This window comes from Siniperca chuatsi, linkage group LG7, assembly GCF_020085105.1.
Source record: "Siniperca chuatsi isolate FFG_IHB_CAS linkage group LG7, ASM2008510v1, whole genome shotgun sequence".
In the NCBI taxonomy this organism is placed as follows: Eukaryota; Metazoa; Chordata; class Actinopteri; order Centrarchiformes; family Sinipercidae; genus Siniperca; species Siniperca chuatsi.
In genome coordinates, this window is record NC_058048.1 from 32106303 (window position 1) to 32126302 (window position 20000).

Consider the following 20000-nt stretch of genomic DNA (forward strand, 5'->3'; position numbering starts at 1 on the left):
ACCTACTGTTCTCACTTATCTCTCTTACGGTTGGAACTTTACTGCTACATATGAGTTACTATATGAATTCACCTGTACAGGTTTTGATCTTAATGGTTGTATCTTTTCCCTGAACGAGTTTAACATTTTCCTTTAAGACTTTACATTTCTGCTAACAGTCTTTCTTTATGTGATTCATGATTCTGAATTTAATTTTTGACTACTTTGATTGTTCCGTACCTGTAAAACTAAGTTGTTCTTGACACCCAGCGCGCTTTTACTTTGAAAACGGAAGTTACCTCACCTTCAGTTTCTCTCCGACAACTTGACGCAGCTGTTGCACGCAACACCAACTTTAAACATTTATAAAAACAAGCTTTTTTATGTATTGAAAACATTTAACCATATTTGTGATTTAAAAAAGACATTTTACGTCAGACGCATTAATTCAGCGCCTGATGTTTCGGATACGTGTCCGAAAATCGAGCCGGTTGTCTGCTGATGTGGCACTGAGTGACCCGCCTCCTTTTTCCTTTACGCATTTCCGGTACACAGCGTTTCTTCTTCCGGCACGCGTAAACATGGCGCCCCCCATCCCGCTGTTAGCAGGTGGGTAATTTCAGTTTTCACTAAACTTTGTTGTTGTCTTTTTAGAGTATTTACACCGACATGTTACCGAAGAAGCACGGCTACCGGCTGACAGTCATATATCTGACACTCAAATGTCAGCGACCCTGATACTCTTCCGTTCTTTTAGGTAGAATACATTTTACGCCAAACTCAGTGTAAAATTCTTGGATTTTTTTTTTGTTTATTTGTTTTCGGCAATTACATTGAAGTTTTCTTTTAGAACGTAAGACTTCTTAATCAGTTGAGTCTTCTGATTTATTCGGCATAAATAAAATACACTAGAAGCAATCTAATAAGACAAATAATCTTCTAAACTTGATCGCGCTGTTCGCTCTCTCATATCACCGACTATCTCAGGATAGTGGAAATAAGTGATGAGCTGGATATAAACAGTTAAAAGCCACTGAAGTTGTGGCTGTTTGAGAGATTATATTGTGCCGAAGTGAAGAGTCACACTTGTTGTTACAGGAAATATCTTCAGTATAATTTTTACGTGACAGGCTCCTCAGCTGGTAAACACGGATACTTTAATTAATAGATTTCGTAATGAAATTTGGCCATTTTTCAAGTAAGAGAATTGTCAGCGACCGTAAGCTTCCGTTCCCTTAGAACAGATATTTCGACGATTTATTGTTTATTTGCATATATATATATATATATATGCAAATATATATATGACAAGAAGTCTCTCTTATTTTCAGAGTGATGTTTGTTCTGCTTTATAACCTGCAGCTGTCAGCTCACAGTAGTGTTCATCAATCACTGATTAATCAATCACTGATTAACTCTGATTCAATCACTGTTGAAATAATCAATTACAGCTTCCAGTTTCTCTGTGTCATAACTTTTAAACTGAGGTGGCCGTTTGTCTTTAGTTCAGTTTATTCAGGAGGAATAGCTTGATAACTACGAGGGTTTCAGCTCTGTGACCTTTTCTCAGCCGCTTTACACAAAGTAACTGGAACGACAACAAAACCTGAACCTAACTTTAAAAAACTATTCAACCTAAATGAAAATGTGTTTCTAATACACGGCAACCTAAATTATTAGGCTGAAATTGTTATGAAAATGAATGAAGAGCTTATGGCAGTCTTATTGATGCTGTGTGACAGCATTGTTATGAAAAATGACTAAGCTAGGAAAGACATTTGTGGATTTGTACGATACAGTTTACTAATAAACACAATCACTATGACCAGTTTTATATCTGACTTTATTGATTTCTTCTTGCTTGTTTTTAACTGATGAATCAGTGCGTGGATCAGACGGTACGTCTCTGCTCGGTGGGCCTCCCACGTGTGAGCAGCACTCGGCCTTCCAGAGGTAAACGCACCTCAGATCTTCATCATCTGACGTCACCTTTATGTATTTATAATCGATCGCTCTGTAATCAGCAGACAGACAAACAGCTGTGTTTCTGTGTTTGTGTCTCAGGGACTCTCGGCCCAGCAGGTGCGTCACCTTCAGCAGAGACGGGACGCTGTTCGGCTGGTGCAACGGACACAAGTAATCATCCAGTTATCTAATAATCAAAGATGATTATAATCACATTATGTGACGACTGCCTGTCTCTCTGGTGCATCGTTTTATCTGTCACTGCATGCAAAGATCAAGTAGATCCATCACGTAGTTTTTAAGGTCTAACAACTGGGATCCAGTACAGCAGAGAGTTTCTTCTCTGGTGGAATAATCACCCGACCTACGGATCTAACCCTTCCAAACTGGGATCCATTCGACCACAACCATGGTCAAAAGACGTTTTCCAGCGAGTCTCAAAGAAAAGTGTAAAAGTGGGGAAAGAGGGGTGGAGCTCGGGAAGGCGTGAAACGTCAATCCTTGTCTTGTCCCTGCGGAGAGGGACTGAGGGAGAAAAGCTGCGTTTCACCGCAGGAACTTTCCCCAGGAACCAGGAACCTTTGGAGGAACTGTTTCCACCACAGTTCTGACAGCACTGCTCCAGGAGGTCCAGGTGCTGCTGTAGTCCTGGTTGTGAGGGCGACAGCAGCACCAGGTCATCAGCATAGAGCAGGAATTTAACTTCCTCATCGTTAAGGGTTAGGCCAGGGGCTCCAGAGCGCTCCAACTGCTCCATCTCCTTTCTCATCTGACATAGTTCATGTCGAGTTAATTTGTTCTCTGAAGCTCATTCATAGTTTCTCTCGACTGTCCAACAGCAGTACTGGTTTCGTCTTTTAGCTGCTTTGTGTCCGTCAGCTTGTTCTCTGTGAATTCTGTTATCTCCACTCCTGAATGCGCTGCACTGACACTGGTGTCCTGGCTGTTTGAGGGCTGTTGAAGCAGGCGGGTGGAGGAGGCTGTGTGGACATGGGAGGGTGGAGCAGTGGTGCTGGGCGGTTGAATGTGATGGAGCTGTAGCTGCTGTTGCTAAAGGCACAGAGGCCTTTTTCCCTTTCACTGTGCCTGTGTTGCATAAAGTGATGTTGGGTTTCGCTGCAGTATCTGCATCTAGCTGTCGGACGGATTTGTTGCCAGTCGTTTTAAGGTCGTTGTATCGCTCCCGGAGAGTTGAATGCTAAGCTTCACTTTGCCTTTTAAAGTCTGCTGAGTGTCTCTGAGCCGCTTGCTTCTGTAGTTCTTCCTCCCCGGCTTCACTGGTCATGTCCTCTGGGTGGTGGATCGCCAGACTATCTAGACTCCATCCATCTGGGTGTAGTTGTTTTGGGTCCGTTTCTCCAACTGAAAATACTGCTTCTCTTAACTTTCTTTATATACAGAGCTAAGCTGCTCAGCTGTGTTTTTACATGGATGATCTCGAAGTCCGGTTTTTAAAAATGTCCGTACCCCTCAGGAGTGCTCTGTAGGTAATCCTCTGTCTCTCTCTTCCTGCCTGTCTCTCAGTGTCTCTGTGGTGAAGTCTTCAGACGGCGCCGTCGTGTCGACCTTTGACCTCCCAAAGACGTCTCTGCTGGACTTTTCTCCTCTCAACAGCGTCCTGGTCACCTGGCAGCCGTACAGCAGTAAGAGGCAGACGAGACAGGATACAGCAGTAGGACATTAGATGAGATTAGACAGACGAACTCTTTCTTACGTAGAGATTCGTTGTTACCATGCTATACTGGCAAGAGATCTACACCTTCCAGTCATTTCGACTACTGTGACGAGTCACCAGGACTTGAGGCCTGTGTGTCAAAGCTAGATCACGTTGTTAGCCAGTTATCTTGGCGGCTTTGTTTACACACACATTTTTACACACAACACTGCTACCCAGAGGGTTCGTTAGTTAGCGTCATCCCTTGATAGTTAGCTAACCGAACAGCGAGGCGGCTGTCAGAGCAGAGAAGGCTAAAAGCAACAGGCGAACAAAATACGGACATTTAGTTAAATGCCAAGCTTTCCCCTCATATAATAGCTGCGACGCCCCTTAATCAGATATTTCCTCTCATTAGAAACTGTACGAAGGCTACTCACTTCTCCGTGTCTGCAGACAGAAATAAAACACACACCTACATTTACAAAGATTTATCTTTTAGCCTCTGAAACTGGAATGTGTGGAAGTTCTGCTAGCTTGTGATGCTACAGTGACTTCCTGTTTACATATTGATTGCTCCTGATTGGACAGCGGTACAGATGTTTCCTAGCAACTGATTTACACATGACTAAAGTCTGTACTAGCTGAGACAGTTCTCAAGTTTTAATGGAGCAACCTGATTTAGTGAGTTAGTCGTTACCGAGAACTCAGGAAGGACTTTCTGTTCAGACTTAGTGAAAGGTTTCTGAAGAGCTGCTGCAGCTCAGTCCTGGTTACTGTCAGGACATGTTGGAGCTACAGTTAGTTTTTAAATTAGATTAATTGGTGTGTGTGTGTGTGTGTGTGTGTTGCAGAGACTCAGGACAGTCCTCAGGGCGAAGCTAACCTCCAGCTGTGGGACTTACAGAGCGGTCAGCTGATCAAAGCTCTGTATCAGAAGAAGGTCGACTCCTGGTGAGTCGCAGCAGCTTCACTGTATTAACTCATAACATGTCTCAGTTCAGCTCTGTGCTGCCGTACTGTGTGTGTTCGGCTGCAGATGTCTCTCTGTCTGTCTGGCTCTTTGTGATTGGCTGCGGGTTTTAAAGTGTCTTTTGATTGGCTGCAGGTGTCCCAGCTGGTCTGAAGACGAGAAGATCTCTGTAAGGAGCGTCAACAATGAGCTGCACTTCTATGAGAACAACGACTTCAGTAAGAGACCCGATGTGACTGTCTCTGTAACTCAACACACAGTCAGTTAACCAGCAGCAGTTAGTCCGAAGGTTTCATCAGACCTGAACCTGAAGGGAAGTGAAGACCTGAATGCAGCAGTGCAGTACATGTTTTAGTTTCATGCAGAAACAGAAATAACTAGTCTTTAAATCAGCGGCATTAGCAGGAAGCTCTGTGATGAGCAGACGAGTGAAGTGGAGGTGAAACAGGAAGTTGAGTCTGAACCTGTTTGTGAAGAAGAAGATCTGTAGTTCAGAGTCCAGAACAAACCTTTATAACGGACTGTTTTAACATCATAACATTTACACAATGTGGGAGATCAACAACATGTTTGGATTCGCTTTTTAAACTGTGCGAAACAGAAGATATTGATCTGGGAAGGCACTGAGTGACGCACTGAGCATGTCTGAATCTCAGGACGGAAACACACATAGAGATACAGGAAACAACTACACAAACCCTCAAAACGTTTCCCAGCTGTGAGACTGAGCTCATCTCCTCTGACTGTGAAACAGGCAGAGTTATAACGGACCAGTCTGGACCCTGTTCTTCAAACGTGGTTTAACTAATCCAGGCTAACATGCTGCTCTCAGGCTCACATGGCCCTTTAAAGCAGTATGAGGATTTGTTAATCCTGGATTAATTTATCTTGAATAACACTGCGCTCTTATTTAGAAATAAAGGCCTTTGGATCTCCACCTGTTTTCAATTTCAAGCTCAGGAAAAGTGTCTCTGTGGTTTTAGACGGACACAGTATGAAAGCAGGAGCTGATGGTGTAAATTAGGAGGTTCAGAATGAAAAGTTGACTTCCATCCCAAGGAGGGATCAGGTGAACTTAATCAGGTAAATGAGGTGACAACGGGTGAAAACAAGAGCCAGTTAGTGATGAGGAGAGGAAGTGAGGTAAAGGAAGTGAGGGAGGAGAGGAAAGGAAGTGGAAAAAAGAAAGAAAACAGGGATCTTTACTACAGATGCTGTGTTTCTCTTTTCAGACACAATCGCCAACAAGCTTCACATGCAGAAAGTGTCAGACTTCGTGTTGTCACCTGGAGGTCAGCCCAGCAAGGTGAGGAACCACAACCCTCAAACAGCACAGAGAGGAGGAGGTTTAGATCTGATCCCGGTCCCATCCGTCCTGTCTGTCCCCTCCAGGTAGTCGTCTACGTCCCGGGCAGTAAAGGAGCCCCTTCGTTTGTCCGTCTGTACCAGTACCCGGTGCTGGGAGGTCCCACTGCTGCGCTCGCCAACAAGAGCTTCTTCAAGGCCGACAGAGTCACCATGCAGTGGAACAAGAAAGGTGGGAGGATAATAATGTATCCCAGTTTGACTTAATTCACCTAAGTGTAAAATCCTTTAAACACCACCACTCTCGCTCTGTCAGCCTCTGCGGTCCTGGTGACGGCGAGCACTGAGGTCGATAAAACCGGAGCTTCATATTATGGAGAGCAGACGCTGCATTACCTCGCTGTTAACGGAGAGACGGCTCTGGTTCAACTGCGTGAGTACTCTGTGTTATAATCCAGTGTGCTTTCTGGGTATTTCATGATATGTTGGCTGTGCTGGCAGAGTCAGACTGAATATATTTACACTGACAGTGAAAGTTCAGACTGTCTGACCGCTGATGGATGTGAAAGTGCTCTAAAGTTGGTTATATTATAATTACAAGTCAGTGAACATGCTCTCCGTGATATTCTCCGAAGTGGGAGTTTCTCGTTGGAGCAGCTGCAGGTGGTTTTGATAAACTGGAGATGAAAAGTTTAAGTTTCTAATTAAAATGGGCTAAATGTAGTTGAAAAGTTAAATAATCTAGATTACATTCTGTATTATGCTGTTTGGTTTGAACATGTAGAAGGTTTTACAGGATCTCCTGCATGTATTTCTTAGATGTTGGTGTAATTTAGAGGTCTGGAACCAGAGTATACCTGTTGGTCTCACGGAGAATAATGGGAAACAACCACAACACCTTTACCAACCGTAACACTGTAGCAGCCATCCTGCACAGCCTAGCAGCATTCGAGCTACTACATAGTAATCACCTAGCAAAGCTTTAGCGCTGACGAACAAATGCAATCACTCGCGCACATCAACACCTCAGAAGAAACCTGTTCCAGGTGAGTTTTTCAGGCAGAAAACACTGAAATCTTTTTAATAATGATTAGATCTGTTATTATTGGTTGTACTAGTAGGCAGAGTAATGGAAATACTCTCCACACTTTAGGTGACTAGTTATTGAATGCTAACAAAATAACTGAATCTTTGTTGTGAAGGAACCAAAATATCCTGAACCCTGGCGATGCGGTGCAGTTCTTTGTTTACTTCACAGTCAAGAGTTTTCTGTCCTTCGCACCTGAAGAACTGTTACCTGTTTATCTTTGGTGAAAAAACTAGGAGCTGAAACTATCAGTCGATTATTTATTAGTAGAAAAAATGTATGTGCAACGATGTTGATAATCAAAGTCATTTTTCAGGGAATTTTGCCGAAGATTTTCTGAGGACGTCACTTATTTTTACATTTTAAAGAGCAAACAATCAGTTAGGCAACAAAGTACTTGGCAGATGAATAATACTTTGATAATGAAATGAGTTCTTACTGTAGTTACAGGCCTAGCTCAAATGTTACTGTCCAGTTCAGCAGTAGTTACTCATTTATCATTTTGAATATGGACAGAAAAGCTCAGGAACATATTCCAGCAAGAAAATACACCGAGGAACACGAATCCAAGCAGGACTTAATGTTTGTATGAGCGCAGCAGGAAACGTCTCACAGCTTCACAGAGCTCCTTCTTTCCGTGTTTGAAACAGCGAAGAACGGACCGATCTACGACGTGGTGTGGAGTCCGAACTCTGCAGAGTTCTGCGTGGTGTACGGCTTCATGCCGGCCAAAGCCACCGTCTTCAATCTCAAATGTGACCCGGTGTTCGACTTTGGAACTGGACCACGAAACGGCGCCTACTACAGGTGAGAACACACCTGTCCTGTGTTCAATTGTCACATCTCTACAAGTTTCTGGTAGGTTACTACATCAGTCACATTACCTGTTGAAGTCATTTTGACGAAACCAATCAGCAGCCTCGTAGCTACAGTTCACTAGATGTATTAGAGGTCAAACTCTGACTGTATTGAAGTGAATGTGAAAACTTTTTTCTACAAACACAAAGACAGAACAGTTTTTACAAGTCCAGCTCTCAGCAGATTCTCTGAGCTTCTTCTGGTATTCATGATGAATCAGAGGCATTGTTTTTGGATAGAGATCCTTCCTGTTTTCAGTCCTCAGGGTCACATCCTGGTCCTGGCCGGCTTCGGGAACCTGCGGGGTCAGATGGAGGTCTGGGACGTGAAGAAATACAAACAGGTGAGGAAGAACAGCAGCAACACAGACAGCTGAAAATAAACGGCAACATGAAAATCTGACACATTTGATAAAAACATTTCCAGAAATAACAGAGGCCCGTGAGTGGAGCCCTGGGGAACTCCACACTGTAATCGTGCTTTGTGAGAATGACAACCCAACAACTGTTTGCTGTTGAAACATCTCTTGTGTTAACCATTCATTACAACCATACAACCCCAGTTTACTCAGTAAAATGTAATGATTGGCCGTGTCAGAAGCTTCTGGAAGCTCTACAAATGCAGTACGCATAAATGAATTATTGTCGAATGCTGTAGAGATTTTGTCTGTCAGGTGAAGCAAGTCTTTTTTCACTTTTCGAGTTTTCTCTAAATGTTCAGCTCTTCACTCCAAAGAAAAGCTAGCCTGGAACGTAAGTAAAACTAAGGCCTTAATCACAACAGCTGGTGGCTTCTGAAGCTGTATTTAATAGTCTTTGGTTTAAGTTCAGTATTGTTGGTACAATAATGACCAAACGTTCAGCATAATTTAAATCTCCTTTTGATTCCTGCAAATCACTTTCTCTAAAGCAGTTTTCTTGCGGCACAAAACACTTTGCCTTCTCCTGGTTTTTAGTCTCGTGTACAAAGCACTTTTCAACATTTGGCAGAAGATGGAGAGTTACACCCCTGATCCTGGACCAGACAGATCCAGAACAAGGGAAAACTCATGCTCGCCTCCTATTCGTCGACTTCTCCTCCACTTTTAATACCATACGACCTCATATCATGGCGGAGAAGCTCGTATCCCAGTTCTCCTTGGTGGGATGGATTCTGGACTTCTCGACAAACAGACCCCAGATATGAGCGTTAACGGAGGCTTTCCTCCACTGGTGGTGCTCAGGACTGTGCTTCATCCCCTTACTGTACAGACTGTATCCTGATAGTTGCTACTGTTACTAGTTTTAGATGATTTTATTGACTGGTGTAAAGCGTCCCACCTAAAGATCAATACAAGCACAACGCAGAACATGCTGATTTTAGAAAACCCACGTACTCCGTGTCAGACTGTCAGTACCTGTAAATACCTGGGAACAATCACTGACGACCAACTGCAATGGGAGGAAAACACAAACGCCATCCACTCCAGAGCACAACAAGGACTGGTTTTAAACTCTGATGTGGACTAAACAGTAATGCCTCTGATCCTTTATTGAATCACTTTTAACTTTTGTCCTGATCTGCTGGTTTGGGAATGTTCAATTCAGTTTTATTTATATAGCGCCAGTTCATAACAGAAGTTAACTCATTGCACTTTTCCTATAGAGCAGGTCGAGACCAAACTCTTTATAATATTAATCAGAGACCCAACAAATCCCACCATGAGCAAGCACTTGGCGACAGCGGCAAGGAAAAACTTCCTTTAAGAGGCAGAAACCTCGAGCAGAACCAGACTCAATGGTGGGCGGCCATCAGAGAGAGAGAGAGGTTGGGGGGGGCACACTATTCTATTTTTTTTAATAGAATAGTAATTGTAGTGTTAATATTAATAAATTAGTAATAATAGGAATAACAGCTATAGGAATAATAATGTCAGCATCAGTAACAGAGCCAATAACAACAGCTGTAGCAGCAGTTGTCGAGCAGGAACACGGGGCAGCAGGTGGCCCACAACCACAGATCCAGACTCTGCAGGAACACGGGGGCAGCAGGTGGCCCACAACCACAGATCCAGACTCTGCAGGAACACGGGGGCAGCAGGTGCCCCACAACCACAGATCCAGACTCTGCAGGAACACGGGGGCAGCAGGTGGCCCACAACCACAGATCCAGACTCTGCAGGAACACAGGGGCAGCAGGTGGCCCACAACCACAGATCCAGACTCTGCAGGAACACAGGGGCAGCAGGTGGCCCACAACCACAGATCCAGACTCTGCAGGAACACGGGGGCAGCAGGTGGCCCACAACCACAGATCCAGACTCTGCAGGAACACGGGGGCAGCAGGTGGCCCACAACCACAGATCCAGACTCTGCAGCTCCGGAGGCAGAAATACCTGCTGAAAGCGACAGAAGGAGAGAGGAGAGAAACGAGAAAGCACAGAACTACGGGAGAGAGAAGATGTCGAGTTAGTAACATGCAGTAATGGGATAAAAATGCACACAGAGAACGTTAAGGTGAGGAGTAAGACAAAGCTACAGAGAGTGGGGAACACCTGCTCTCAGATTACAGGGCTGTCCCTGCTCGGTCTCTCCGCTCTGTACAGCAGACACCTGGTCAGGAAGGCCACCTCCATCTTAGCCGACCCATCCCACCCCCTGTAACCAGGAGCTCCACCTTCTGCCCTCTGGGCGGAGGTGTGGGTCCCTAGGCTCGGGAGCTCAAGGCTCCTTCATCCCTAAATGCTGCCATTAACCGTGAACTATAGTCCACCTTTTATTGTTGCACTTTGTACAGTCTACTACTTTTTACTCATTGCACTTTATAAACCTGATGTTTGCTGTTACTGGTTGTTTATAGTGTCTTTGTTGCTGCTGTATGGACAGTACGTTTCTCCCATGTGTTTTTTATGCTGCACCAGAAGTATTGAGCAGGTTGTCTAACATGCTTTATGTCTAACGTCAGTGTCGGAGTCTTCGGCCACATGTGATTCCCTCTAAGGCTGTCGCTGTTACGGCGTGGCAGGTTTATTTGTACAGCACAATAATGTTTTAATGCTTTACATAATGCATTGAAACATTAAACAAGAGTTTGAAACCCAAATTAAAAGAATAGACACTTGAAAAAGTGAAAAAGCTAAAACAGACAAATAAATTCCAGATATTGTAGGTAGAGATGTCAGTACAACGTTAATGAGGTCCAGTCAGAGGCAGGTACGTCGAATCAATGATTTGTTCAATGCACTTGTGACTCGTAATGATTCAGTTTAATCAGAAGCTGATTAGATACGTAAATCTCTTCAGAGACGTTATAGATGAGCTGTTTGTATAAAAGCAGGAAACAGCAGTCAGACCTCCTGGGTCCACATCACTTCTTTGATGTCTGTCTTCACCCAGGTGTCCAAACCTCAGGCCCCAGACGCCACACATTTCTCCTGGTGTCCTGATGGCGAGCACGTCGTCACGGCGACGTGTTCTCCGCGGCTGCGGGTCAGTAACGGTTATAAGATCTGGCACTACACCGGCTCCGTGCTGCACAAATGGGACGTGGCCGCTGGTTCGGAGCTGTGGGAGGTCCGCTGGCAGTCGTTTCCTGACGGCAGCTTCCCTGAGCGGGCCATCAAGTACCAGGCAGCCCCCAGCGAGCTGGGAACCACACAGGCCCCACCAGCGCAGGCATACCGCCCACCTGCTCTGAGGCACCTGCCGGCCACGCCCAGCTCCAAACTGGTGAGGAAACAGCGCTGAATAGGTTTACAGATCATCACACACCGGTTCTGTTCACACCTGAAGAACTCGGTAGAAAACTACGACTTTCAGTTCGAAACATCCATTCAGAGTCTCACAGCAGTAATCATAGAAAAGGTTTCAGTCGTAGTCGTCTGGACGCTGTTTTCAGAATCAAGACGTTTCGGCTCCCATCAGGAAGTCATTCTCAATTGTGAAGAAATGGGACGGGAACTCAGAAATTTAAGCTACTCTGTGTTACATAAGCCCCGCCCTCAGCGAGGAGTCTACCTGAGTATCTGTTGATTAGCTAGTTTCACCTGAAACTGACCTAACTGTTTCCATGATGGCCCAGTAATCAGTAATCAGGCCTATTGTTTTCTGGCTGCACCTCCCTCATCACTGTTAACTACCTGATTAGCATGTGATTGGCTTGACCACGGTGTTAACACACTGTGGTAAACAGTTGAATCTCAGACCACCATTTCTGTTCAAAGATGGGTTTTCTTTTTTCACAAAAATGGCTTCTTTGACTCCTCTTTCAAACCAACTCTTCTCTCTACTTAGACTCTTCACCTCGCTGTCTTCAAATGTGCGGTTTGTAGCTTTTAGATGCAAATGCACGGCGCTCTGCAATCCTGAGTTAGCGTGTCGTCTGTGCTCGCTAATTTCTGAGTTCTCAGACCATTTTCACAATTGAGAATGACTTCCGGATGGGAGCCGAAACGTCTTGATTCTGAAAACAGTGTCCAGACGACTACGACTGAAACCTTTTCTACGATAGAACACTCCTGGACGAATGCAGCAGTAATAACAATAATAACTAGAGAAGATGAAGGTGTGAATGCTGGATGTTCAAAAGCTGATGCTTTAGTTCGTATGAAGAAGCAGCTGAAGAGCGGGAAAGGGTCCGATTCGTATGAATTTAAAGGGTGAATAAAACTCAGAATGTATATCAAACGTGGAACATTTTAATGTTTGAGTTTCTAGCTGAAAGTGTGAATGAGTCTGAGCTCCAGAGATCCAGATAGCGACTCAGCACACGAATAAAATGTAAACCTTGTAAGTAATATTCGGGATAAAGCTTCCTGTGTTGACTAACGATGCGTCTCCATGTCTGTGTCAGCATGAGGAGGAGCCTCCCCAGAACCTGCGTCCCGCTGCTTCGGGGGACAAGAGTCTCTCGAAATCAGCCCTGAAGAACCAGAGGAAGCGCGAGGCCAAGAAGGCCGCTAAACAGGTGAAGCGGTGCGCTCATTAACCAATCAGACGCCACATTTCCCATCAGCTGTCGGTCACTTCATCGCTCAAACTTTACATGATTTCTGTTTTTAAAATATGCGTGTTGTCAGTAATAACGCTTATTCTGCAGGACGCAAAGCCTGAACCTCAACCTCCATCTGACCCCACCCCCGTCAGCAACAGCCAATCAGAGCCGACCAGCGGCGACCCGGAGACGGACAAGAAGATAAAGAACTTAAAGAAGGTGAAGAGCCTGTGGATGAATCCACTGAAGCGAAGAACCTTTTCTTTGACTTCATGTCAAACATCAGGTGTGCAGGTAGCGTGTCTCTGCGCTGTGATTGGTCAGTGTGCCAGCGATGTGTTTGTGTCTTTCAGAAACTTAAAGCCATCGAGGAGCTGAAGGACCAGCAGGCGTCCGGGAGAGTCCTGCAGAAGAACCAGGTGAGCGCGAATACTGCAGTTCATTACGCACAAAACCATGTTCATGCACGCACGCACACACCCGCTGGTCATTGTGATGTCATCGCTGGGCGCCGCTGGCTTCGTCTCCTGAACAGAGTCCCAGTTGAGTCCCAGCAGCATCAGGTGTTGCTGTGGTTTGAATCCGGCTCTAACTGACGCTGGACGGCGTCTTCGCTGAGAGAGGGGCGAGGCCGCTAACAGCTAGAAGCTAACTGACCCGTTAAGATGCGTGACGGAGTGTTTGAGAAGGAAGTCAGCTCCGACGTTTTGAGAATAAATAGAAAGAAAAATAATTGTAGTTTCATGAGGATGACGTGATGAAATAACATTACAAACTGTTTATTTCAGAGTCAGAAACACTTTATTGATCCTGAAGGGAAACTCTTTGTTACAGCAGCTCACGGTCACGTCAGCGCACACAGGAGGAAGAACTAGCAAACAATATAAACACTATAAACACTATAAAAACAGGTCAGAACATAAATGAAGTAGCAGGTGGGTTTACCGGCTGATGATAATACAGTATAATAATACAGTGTAATAAAATAAGTAATAAGCAGTGGAAGTTAAGTGCAGCTTATTGAGATTATTAAGATATTGCACAGCAGTAATGGAGGTATGAATAATATCAATATCAATAAATAGGAAGTTGAATTCTGCCGTAGTAAACAGCTGACAGCAGTTTGTTTCACCGATAAGCTTCTTCTTATCAGAAACCAGGAACAGTTGTGCGTTTCTTCCTCTGTAATGAGCGCGAGGTGGCGCGCTGAACTACCCGCCAGAATCCGTCTTTCTCTCGACTTCAGCTCTTTTGTGCTACGAACTTGTTTTGCGAGCAGGTCAGAGTCCGTCACGCCGGGACCTGGGCGCGTTTGTAGTCGGGTTACCACGGAGACGAGTCTGAGACAAGAAAAGAGCAGTATCCAATGAGAGCGCAGCCGCGTGGCCTCCCCCCTTCCCGGGCTCACGGCTGCAGTATTGATAAGTGATGATCGGTGATCAGGCTGCTGTTTGTGTTTCTCAGCTGGAGAAGATGCAGAAGGAGGATCAGCTGCTGAAGGAGCTGCAGGAGCTGCAGATCGGACAGTAGGGGGCGCTGCCGGAGCCACAGGCCACGCCTCCATCCATCACACGCACGCACACACACACACGCACACACACACGCACACACACACGCACACACACACCACAGACAGGACGGGTGTGTGTGTCACAGACGCTGTCCACGTCTTCGCTGCACCTCAGCAGACTGAAGGCGTCTGTTTCTGTATTTTCCTGCTGAAATATTTTGGGGTTCCTCAGTTTTCTTCACCTGACAGGACAGGTGAGGAGGGGGCGGGGTTTGGAAGCTGGGGGCGGGGCCGTGCGTGACACGCCGTCACGAGCCGATTGGATAGCTGGTTAGTGCTCTGCTTTCATTCACCTGCCCGTTGCCGAGAGCATCAATCCATCCCTCTGTTTTCGGAGGCTGTCCAAAGGGATTCTGGGAAACGTAGGAAGAAGTCGAGGTGTGTGTGTTTACTAAAAGAACGACATGACAGCAGTTTGTCTCCAAACAGCTGCTGAGTGTGAAAACAGACTGGAGGAAATCTCTTTTAAAGGAGCATTTCAGGAATTTCCCAAAATGTTGAAATGTTCCTTTAACACAGTGACACACACCTGGTGTGTGTGTGTGTGTGTGTGTGTGTGTGTGTGTGTGTGTGTGTGTGTGTGTGTGTGTGCGCGACAGTAAATTGAAACCAGTCCATTGAAGCCCTGTTGCTATGCAACATCTGTACAGATGCTTTGACAGAGATCCTTTCAGAATAAAAGCCTCGCCTCCACGCTTCACTGCTTTGGGACGACAGTTGTAACAATAATAATAAATAAACTTTGTTATTAAGTCACTTTGTGGTCCAGAGTTATTTTCGTGTGACGACACGAGCGTCCGCTTCGGTGTGAACTGACGTTTATTCATCACAGGAAGCAGATGTGGATCAGCTGCTGGGTTTAAAGATTTCGGCCATGATGGGAAACAAACGGAAACAGCCCAATGCGACGATTGAAAACTAACACAATTTCACAAAAAAGTTATCTCAAGGTCCACTTACTTGCTTTATCTGGAGCTTTCAACCACATTTTACGGCCTTCATCAACAAATGCACGTGGTGGTGGTGATGATGAGCAAACTCCACTCGCTGATGAAGACCGTGAGATGCAGTTGAAAGCTAAAAGAATGAGCTTGAACTTGATGCAGCTTGTATCTAAACTGTAAAATACATGAAACAGTCGATCGACAAGACGTTTCAATAATCAATAATCAATAATCATTTAAGTCAACAAAGAAAAGTACAAATGTTTTGTGGTTCGAGCCTCAAACGGGAACATCTCTTTAAACTTGTGATGTTTCGCTGTGTTTGACTAATATTTATAGATTGAACAAGTAATCGATTTAAAAAAAATAATCAACAGATTAAATGATAATGAAATTTAAAAAGGATAAAACCGTCAGATCAAACGGTGTTTTTTAGTTTTTTACATACTTGGTAGTTTGACTATAAACTTTTACAACCAAACTTGTAGGTTTATATTTAACAATGAAAAAATAATAAACTAATTAATGAGTTTCGGAGATGTCTGCATGTTTTGAATATAATGGGACTGAATGGCGCTCCTCTGGGGTGAACTGGCCCTTTAAAGCAGACAACGTTTTACCTGTGAGACTAAACTCAGGGCCGAGTTCCGCACTTTTACCAGTGGTGGCAGTTTAAGGCCTGCCATTGGCTGACTGGCTGCCAATCAAATTCCTCTGCGCTCCTATTGGCCGGTTTTACTGTGTGCGCTCGTTCTTGTTTCTCGGGCGGTTAAAGTGAGCGGGGCGCGTGCCTGAGTCCCCCTCAGCCCGTTCCGATCCGAGCAGCCCCGCCCCGCTGTGACGTTACGGTGTAGATATCAGGGAGACCCGCTGGCAGCAGGCAGAGCCGGGCGGGAGCAGGTTCGCGTGGTTCTCTAAAGTTTCTCTAAAGTTTCTCACTGCTCTTTAACGGCTCGTGCGTTTAACTGCCGTTTGTTGTAGTTTATGTCAGTCAAGTAAAAACTACCGACGGACCAGTTTACGGCATGTCGTGTAGCAGAGCGTGACAGGAAACACGTGCGTTCACAGTGTAACGTTAAGCTAACATCTATCGTTCAACCCTTACTGACTGACTGACAGGCTGCTGAACCAGTAACTAACTAACTAACTAACTGACTAACTAACTAACTGACTGACTGACTGACAGGCTGGTGGTTTACTGACTGATCACTCACTGACGGAATGTGAGTAGCATCTGGAGATCTCATTGATCATCGATTGGTTCCTGATCCAACCGGTTTTACAGAAACACAGACGGACACCTGTGTGCTGAAGACAGGTAACCAAAACAGGTAAGACAGTGAAACGTTGTTGATTTGTGTGACAAAATAATAACAAGTCAAACGTCCGCTTACCAGCTTTTGTTTTGAGCTTTCAACTGCATCTCGCGGTCATCTTCATAGTAGCACATAATTATCAGTTTACACTGTTCTAAGTTACATTCACCTCCCTGTAGTTGCTGTAGTTACTCTGGTTACTGTAGTTACTGTGTTTACTGTGGTTACTGTAGTTACTGTAGTTACTGTGTTTATTGTGTTTACTGTAGTTACTGTAGTTACTGTGTTTATTGTGTTTACTGTGGTTACTGTAGTTACTCTAGTTATTGTGGTTACTGTAGTTGCTGTAGTTACTCTGGTTACTGTAGTTACTGTGTTTACTGTGTTTACTGTGGTTACTGTAGTTACTGTAGTTACTGTGTTTATTGTGTTTACTGTGGTTACTGTAGTTACTCTAGTTACTGTAGTTACTCTAGTTATTGTGGTTACTGTAGTTGCTGTAGTTACTCTGGTTACTGTAGTTACTGTGTTTACTGTGTTTACTGTGGTTACTGTAGTTACTGTAGTTACTGTGGTTACTGTAGTTACTGTAGTTACTGTGTTTACTGTGTTTACTGTGGTTACTGTGGTTACTGTAGTTACTGTGTTTATTGTGGTTACTGTAGTTACTGTAGTTACTGTGTTTATTGTGTTTACTGTAGTTACTGTAGTTACTGTGGTTACTGTAGTTACTGTGTTTATTGTGTTTACTGTGGTTACTGTAGTTACTGTAGTTACTGTGGTTACTGTAGTTACTGTAGTTGCTGTAGTTACTGTAGTTGCTGTGGTTACTATAGTTACTGTGGTTACTGTAGTTACTGTGGTTACTGTAGTTACTGTAGTTACTGTGGTTACTGTAGTTACTCTGGTTACTGTAGTTACTGTAGTTGCTGTGGTTACTGTAGTTACTGTGGTTACTGTAGTTACTCTGGTTACTGTAGTTACTGTGGTTACTGTAGTTGCTATGGTTACTGTAGGTACTGTGTTTACTGTAGTTACTCTAGTTACTGTGGTTACTGTAGTTGCTGTGGTTGCCGTGGTTACCGTGGTTGCTGTGGTTACTGTAGTTACTGTGTTTATTGTGTTTACTGTAGTTGCTGCCGTTGCTGTGGTTGTCGTGGTTACTGTAGTTACTGTGTTTACTGTAGTTACTGTCGTTGCTGTGGTTACTGTAGTTTCTGTGGTTACTGTAGTTGCTATGGTTACTGTAGTTACTGTGTTTATTGTGGTTACTGTAGTTTCTGTGATTACTGTAGTTGCTATGGTTACTGTGTTTATTGTGGTTACTGTAGTTGCTGTGGTTCCCGTGGTTGCTGTGGTTACTGTAGTTACTGTGTTTATTGTGTTTACTGTAGTTACTGCCGTTGCTGTGGTTGTTGTGGTTACTGTAGTTACTGTGTTTACTGTAGTTACTGTAGTTGCTATGGTTACTGTAGTTGCTGTGGTTACTGTATTTACTCTGGTTGCTGTGGTTACTGTAGTTACTGTGATTACTGTAGTAACTCTGGTTACTATAGTTACTGTAGTTGCTATGGTTACTGTAGTTACTGTGTTTACTGTAGTTACTGTGGTATCCACGCCATCCCCACCTAGATCTACGCCTCTGATTAAAAAAGATTGAAGTATTGATTATAAATATTGGTTTATACTGATCAGCGTCTTTCACAGATTCTGGTGATGGATGAGCCCCCCAGCACAGAGGAGCCCCCGGTCTGCGAGGAAGAGGACTCGTCTTCGTCTCGTGTTGTGGGGCTCAGTCTGTGTGACTCGGCCCCCCTGCTGTGGAGGGTGGAGGACCTGCGGTCAGTGAGGTCTCAGGGCCTGGTGGGGGCGCTGCTGGGTTCACTGTCCCGAACCCCCCGACAGAACGTACGACTGGGCCGACCGCTGCTGCTGCTGCCAGAGGAGGAGAGACTGCTGACAGAACGCCACGCTGCTGCAGCTTTACCACCTGCTAACCAGGTCAGCTTACCCGCTGGGGACCAGGTCAGCTTACCCGCTGGGGACCAGGTCAGACCGTTACCCGCTGGGGACCACGTCAGACCGTTACCCGCTGGGGACCACGTCAGACCGTTAACTTACCCGCTGGGGACCAGGTCAGACCGTTACCCGCTGGGGACCACGTCAGACCGTTAACTTACCCGCTGGGGACCAGGTCAGACCGTTACCCGCTGGGGACCACGTCAGACCGTTAACTTACCCGCTGGGGACCAGGTCAGACCGTTACCCGCTGGGGACCACGTCAGACCGTTACCCGCTGGGGACCAGGTCAGACCGTTACCCGCTGGGGACCAGGTCAGACCGTTAACTTGCCCGCTGGGGACCACGTCAGACCGTTACCCACTGGGGACCACGTCAGACCGTTAACTTACCCACTGGGGACCAGGTCAGACTGTTAACTTACCCGCTGGGGACCACGTCAGACCGTTACCCACTGGGGACCACGTCAGACCGTTAACTTACCCACTGGGGACCAGGTCAGACTGTTAACTTACCCGCTGGGGACCACGTCAGACCGTTACCCACTGGGGACCACGTCAGACCGTTAACTTACCCACTGGGGACCAGGTCAGACCGTTACCCACTGGGGACCACGTCAGACCATTAACTTACCCACTGGGGACCAGGTCAGACTGTTAACTTACCCACTGGGGACCAGGTCAGACCGTTACCCACTGGGGACCATGTCAGACCGTTACCCACTGGGGACCAGGTCAGACCGTTACCCACTGGGGACCAGGTCAGCTTACCCACTGGGGACCAGGTCAGACCGTTACCCACTGGGGACCAGGTCAGACCGTTACCCACTGGGGACCAGGTCAGCTTACCCACTGGGGACCAGGTCAGACCGTTACCCACTGGGGACCAGGTCAGACTGTTACCCACTGGGGACCATGTCAGACCGTTACCCACTGGGGACCAGGTCAGACCGTTACCCACTGGGGACCAGGTCAGCTTACCCACTGGGGACCACGTCAGACCTTTACCCACTGGGGATCAGGTCAGACCGTTACCCACTGGGGACCAGGGTTGTCACTTTTTATTAGAAATTCAGACTTTCTTTGAAACGTGGTAAAACATGAAATATTCGAACTGTTTGAATTCAAAGTTTACAGTCTTTAATCACAGCAGAGCGTTTGAAGTAGTCTGCCTTGTGGTCCAGCAGAGGGCGCTCTCCACTCTCAGCTGGACCTGTTGCAGCCCTGTAGAGAAGAAGCAGCTGTTCCTCTCAGCCACAACACACCTGAGGACTCGGCTGCTGCTGCGACGTCACCGCTCACTGACCGCAGGTCGCTTCTGATTTGTTGTTGTTGTCGGCAGGATGGAGGAGGGGCGGAC

At 45.7% G+C, this 20000-nt stretch overlaps 2 protein-coding genes across 4 annotated transcripts in view; both read left to right on the plus strand.

Annotated features, from left to right (window-relative positions):
• The first annotated feature begins 496 nt into the window (after positions 1–496).
• Positions 497–15118, plus strand: eif2a (eukaryotic translation initiation factor 2A). 2 transcript variants are annotated; one of them, XM_044201931.1, is made up of 16 exons: positions 497–588; positions 1863–1932; positions 2044–2115; positions 3469–3587; positions 4453–4552; positions 4707–4789; positions 5804–5877; positions 5964–6108; positions 6193–6309; positions 7614–7770; positions 8080–8164; positions 11196–11528; positions 12652–12765; positions 12898–13011; positions 13146–13211; positions 14257–15118. In XM_044201931.1, the coding sequence occupies exons 1-16, from the start codon at positions 561–563 to the stop codon at positions 14320–14322; spliced, it is 1743 nt and encodes a 580-aa protein (XP_044057866.1). In that variant the 5' UTR covers positions 497–560; the 3' UTR covers positions 14323–15118. The 2 variants fall into 2 exon arrangements, with proteins under 2 accessions (XP_044057866.1, XP_044057867.1); XM_044201932.1 differs by lacking the exon at positions 497–588 and adding an exon at positions 718–736.
• Positions 15119–15874: 756 nt separating this feature from the next.
• Positions 15875–20000, plus strand: part of tsen34 (TSEN34 tRNA splicing endonuclease subunit) — an 8185-nt gene continuing 4059 nt past the window's right edge. The window contains exons 1-3 of one of the 2 annotated variants that reach the window (XM_044201935.1): positions 15875–16637; positions 18318–18623; positions 19983–20000. The exon at positions 19983–20000 is cut by the window's right edge and continues 121 nt beyond it. In XM_044201935.1, the coding sequence (XP_044057870.1) occupies positions 18339–18623; positions 19983–20000 (303 nt within the window). In that variant the 5' untranslated portion in view covers positions 15875–16637; positions 18318–18338. The remainder of the gene's footprint in view (positions 16638–18317; positions 18624–19982) is intronic. The other variant, XM_044201934.1, reaches the window with a different exon arrangement.

Excerpts from the sequence above, each read along its gene's own strand:
- eif2a (XM_044201931.1), top strand. The coding sequence starts at position 561 with ATGGCGCCCCCCATCCCGCTGTTAGCAG. Across the intron at positions 4,553-4,706 it reads CAGAAGAAGGTCGACTCCTG|GTGTCCCAGCTGGTCTGAAG; the intron begins GTGAGTCGCAGC and ends GATTGGCTGCAG. Across the intron at positions 5,878-5,963 it reads CTGGAGGTCAGCCCAGCAAG|GTAGTCGTCTACGTCCCGGG; the intron begins GTGAGGAACCAC and ends TGTCCCCTCCAG.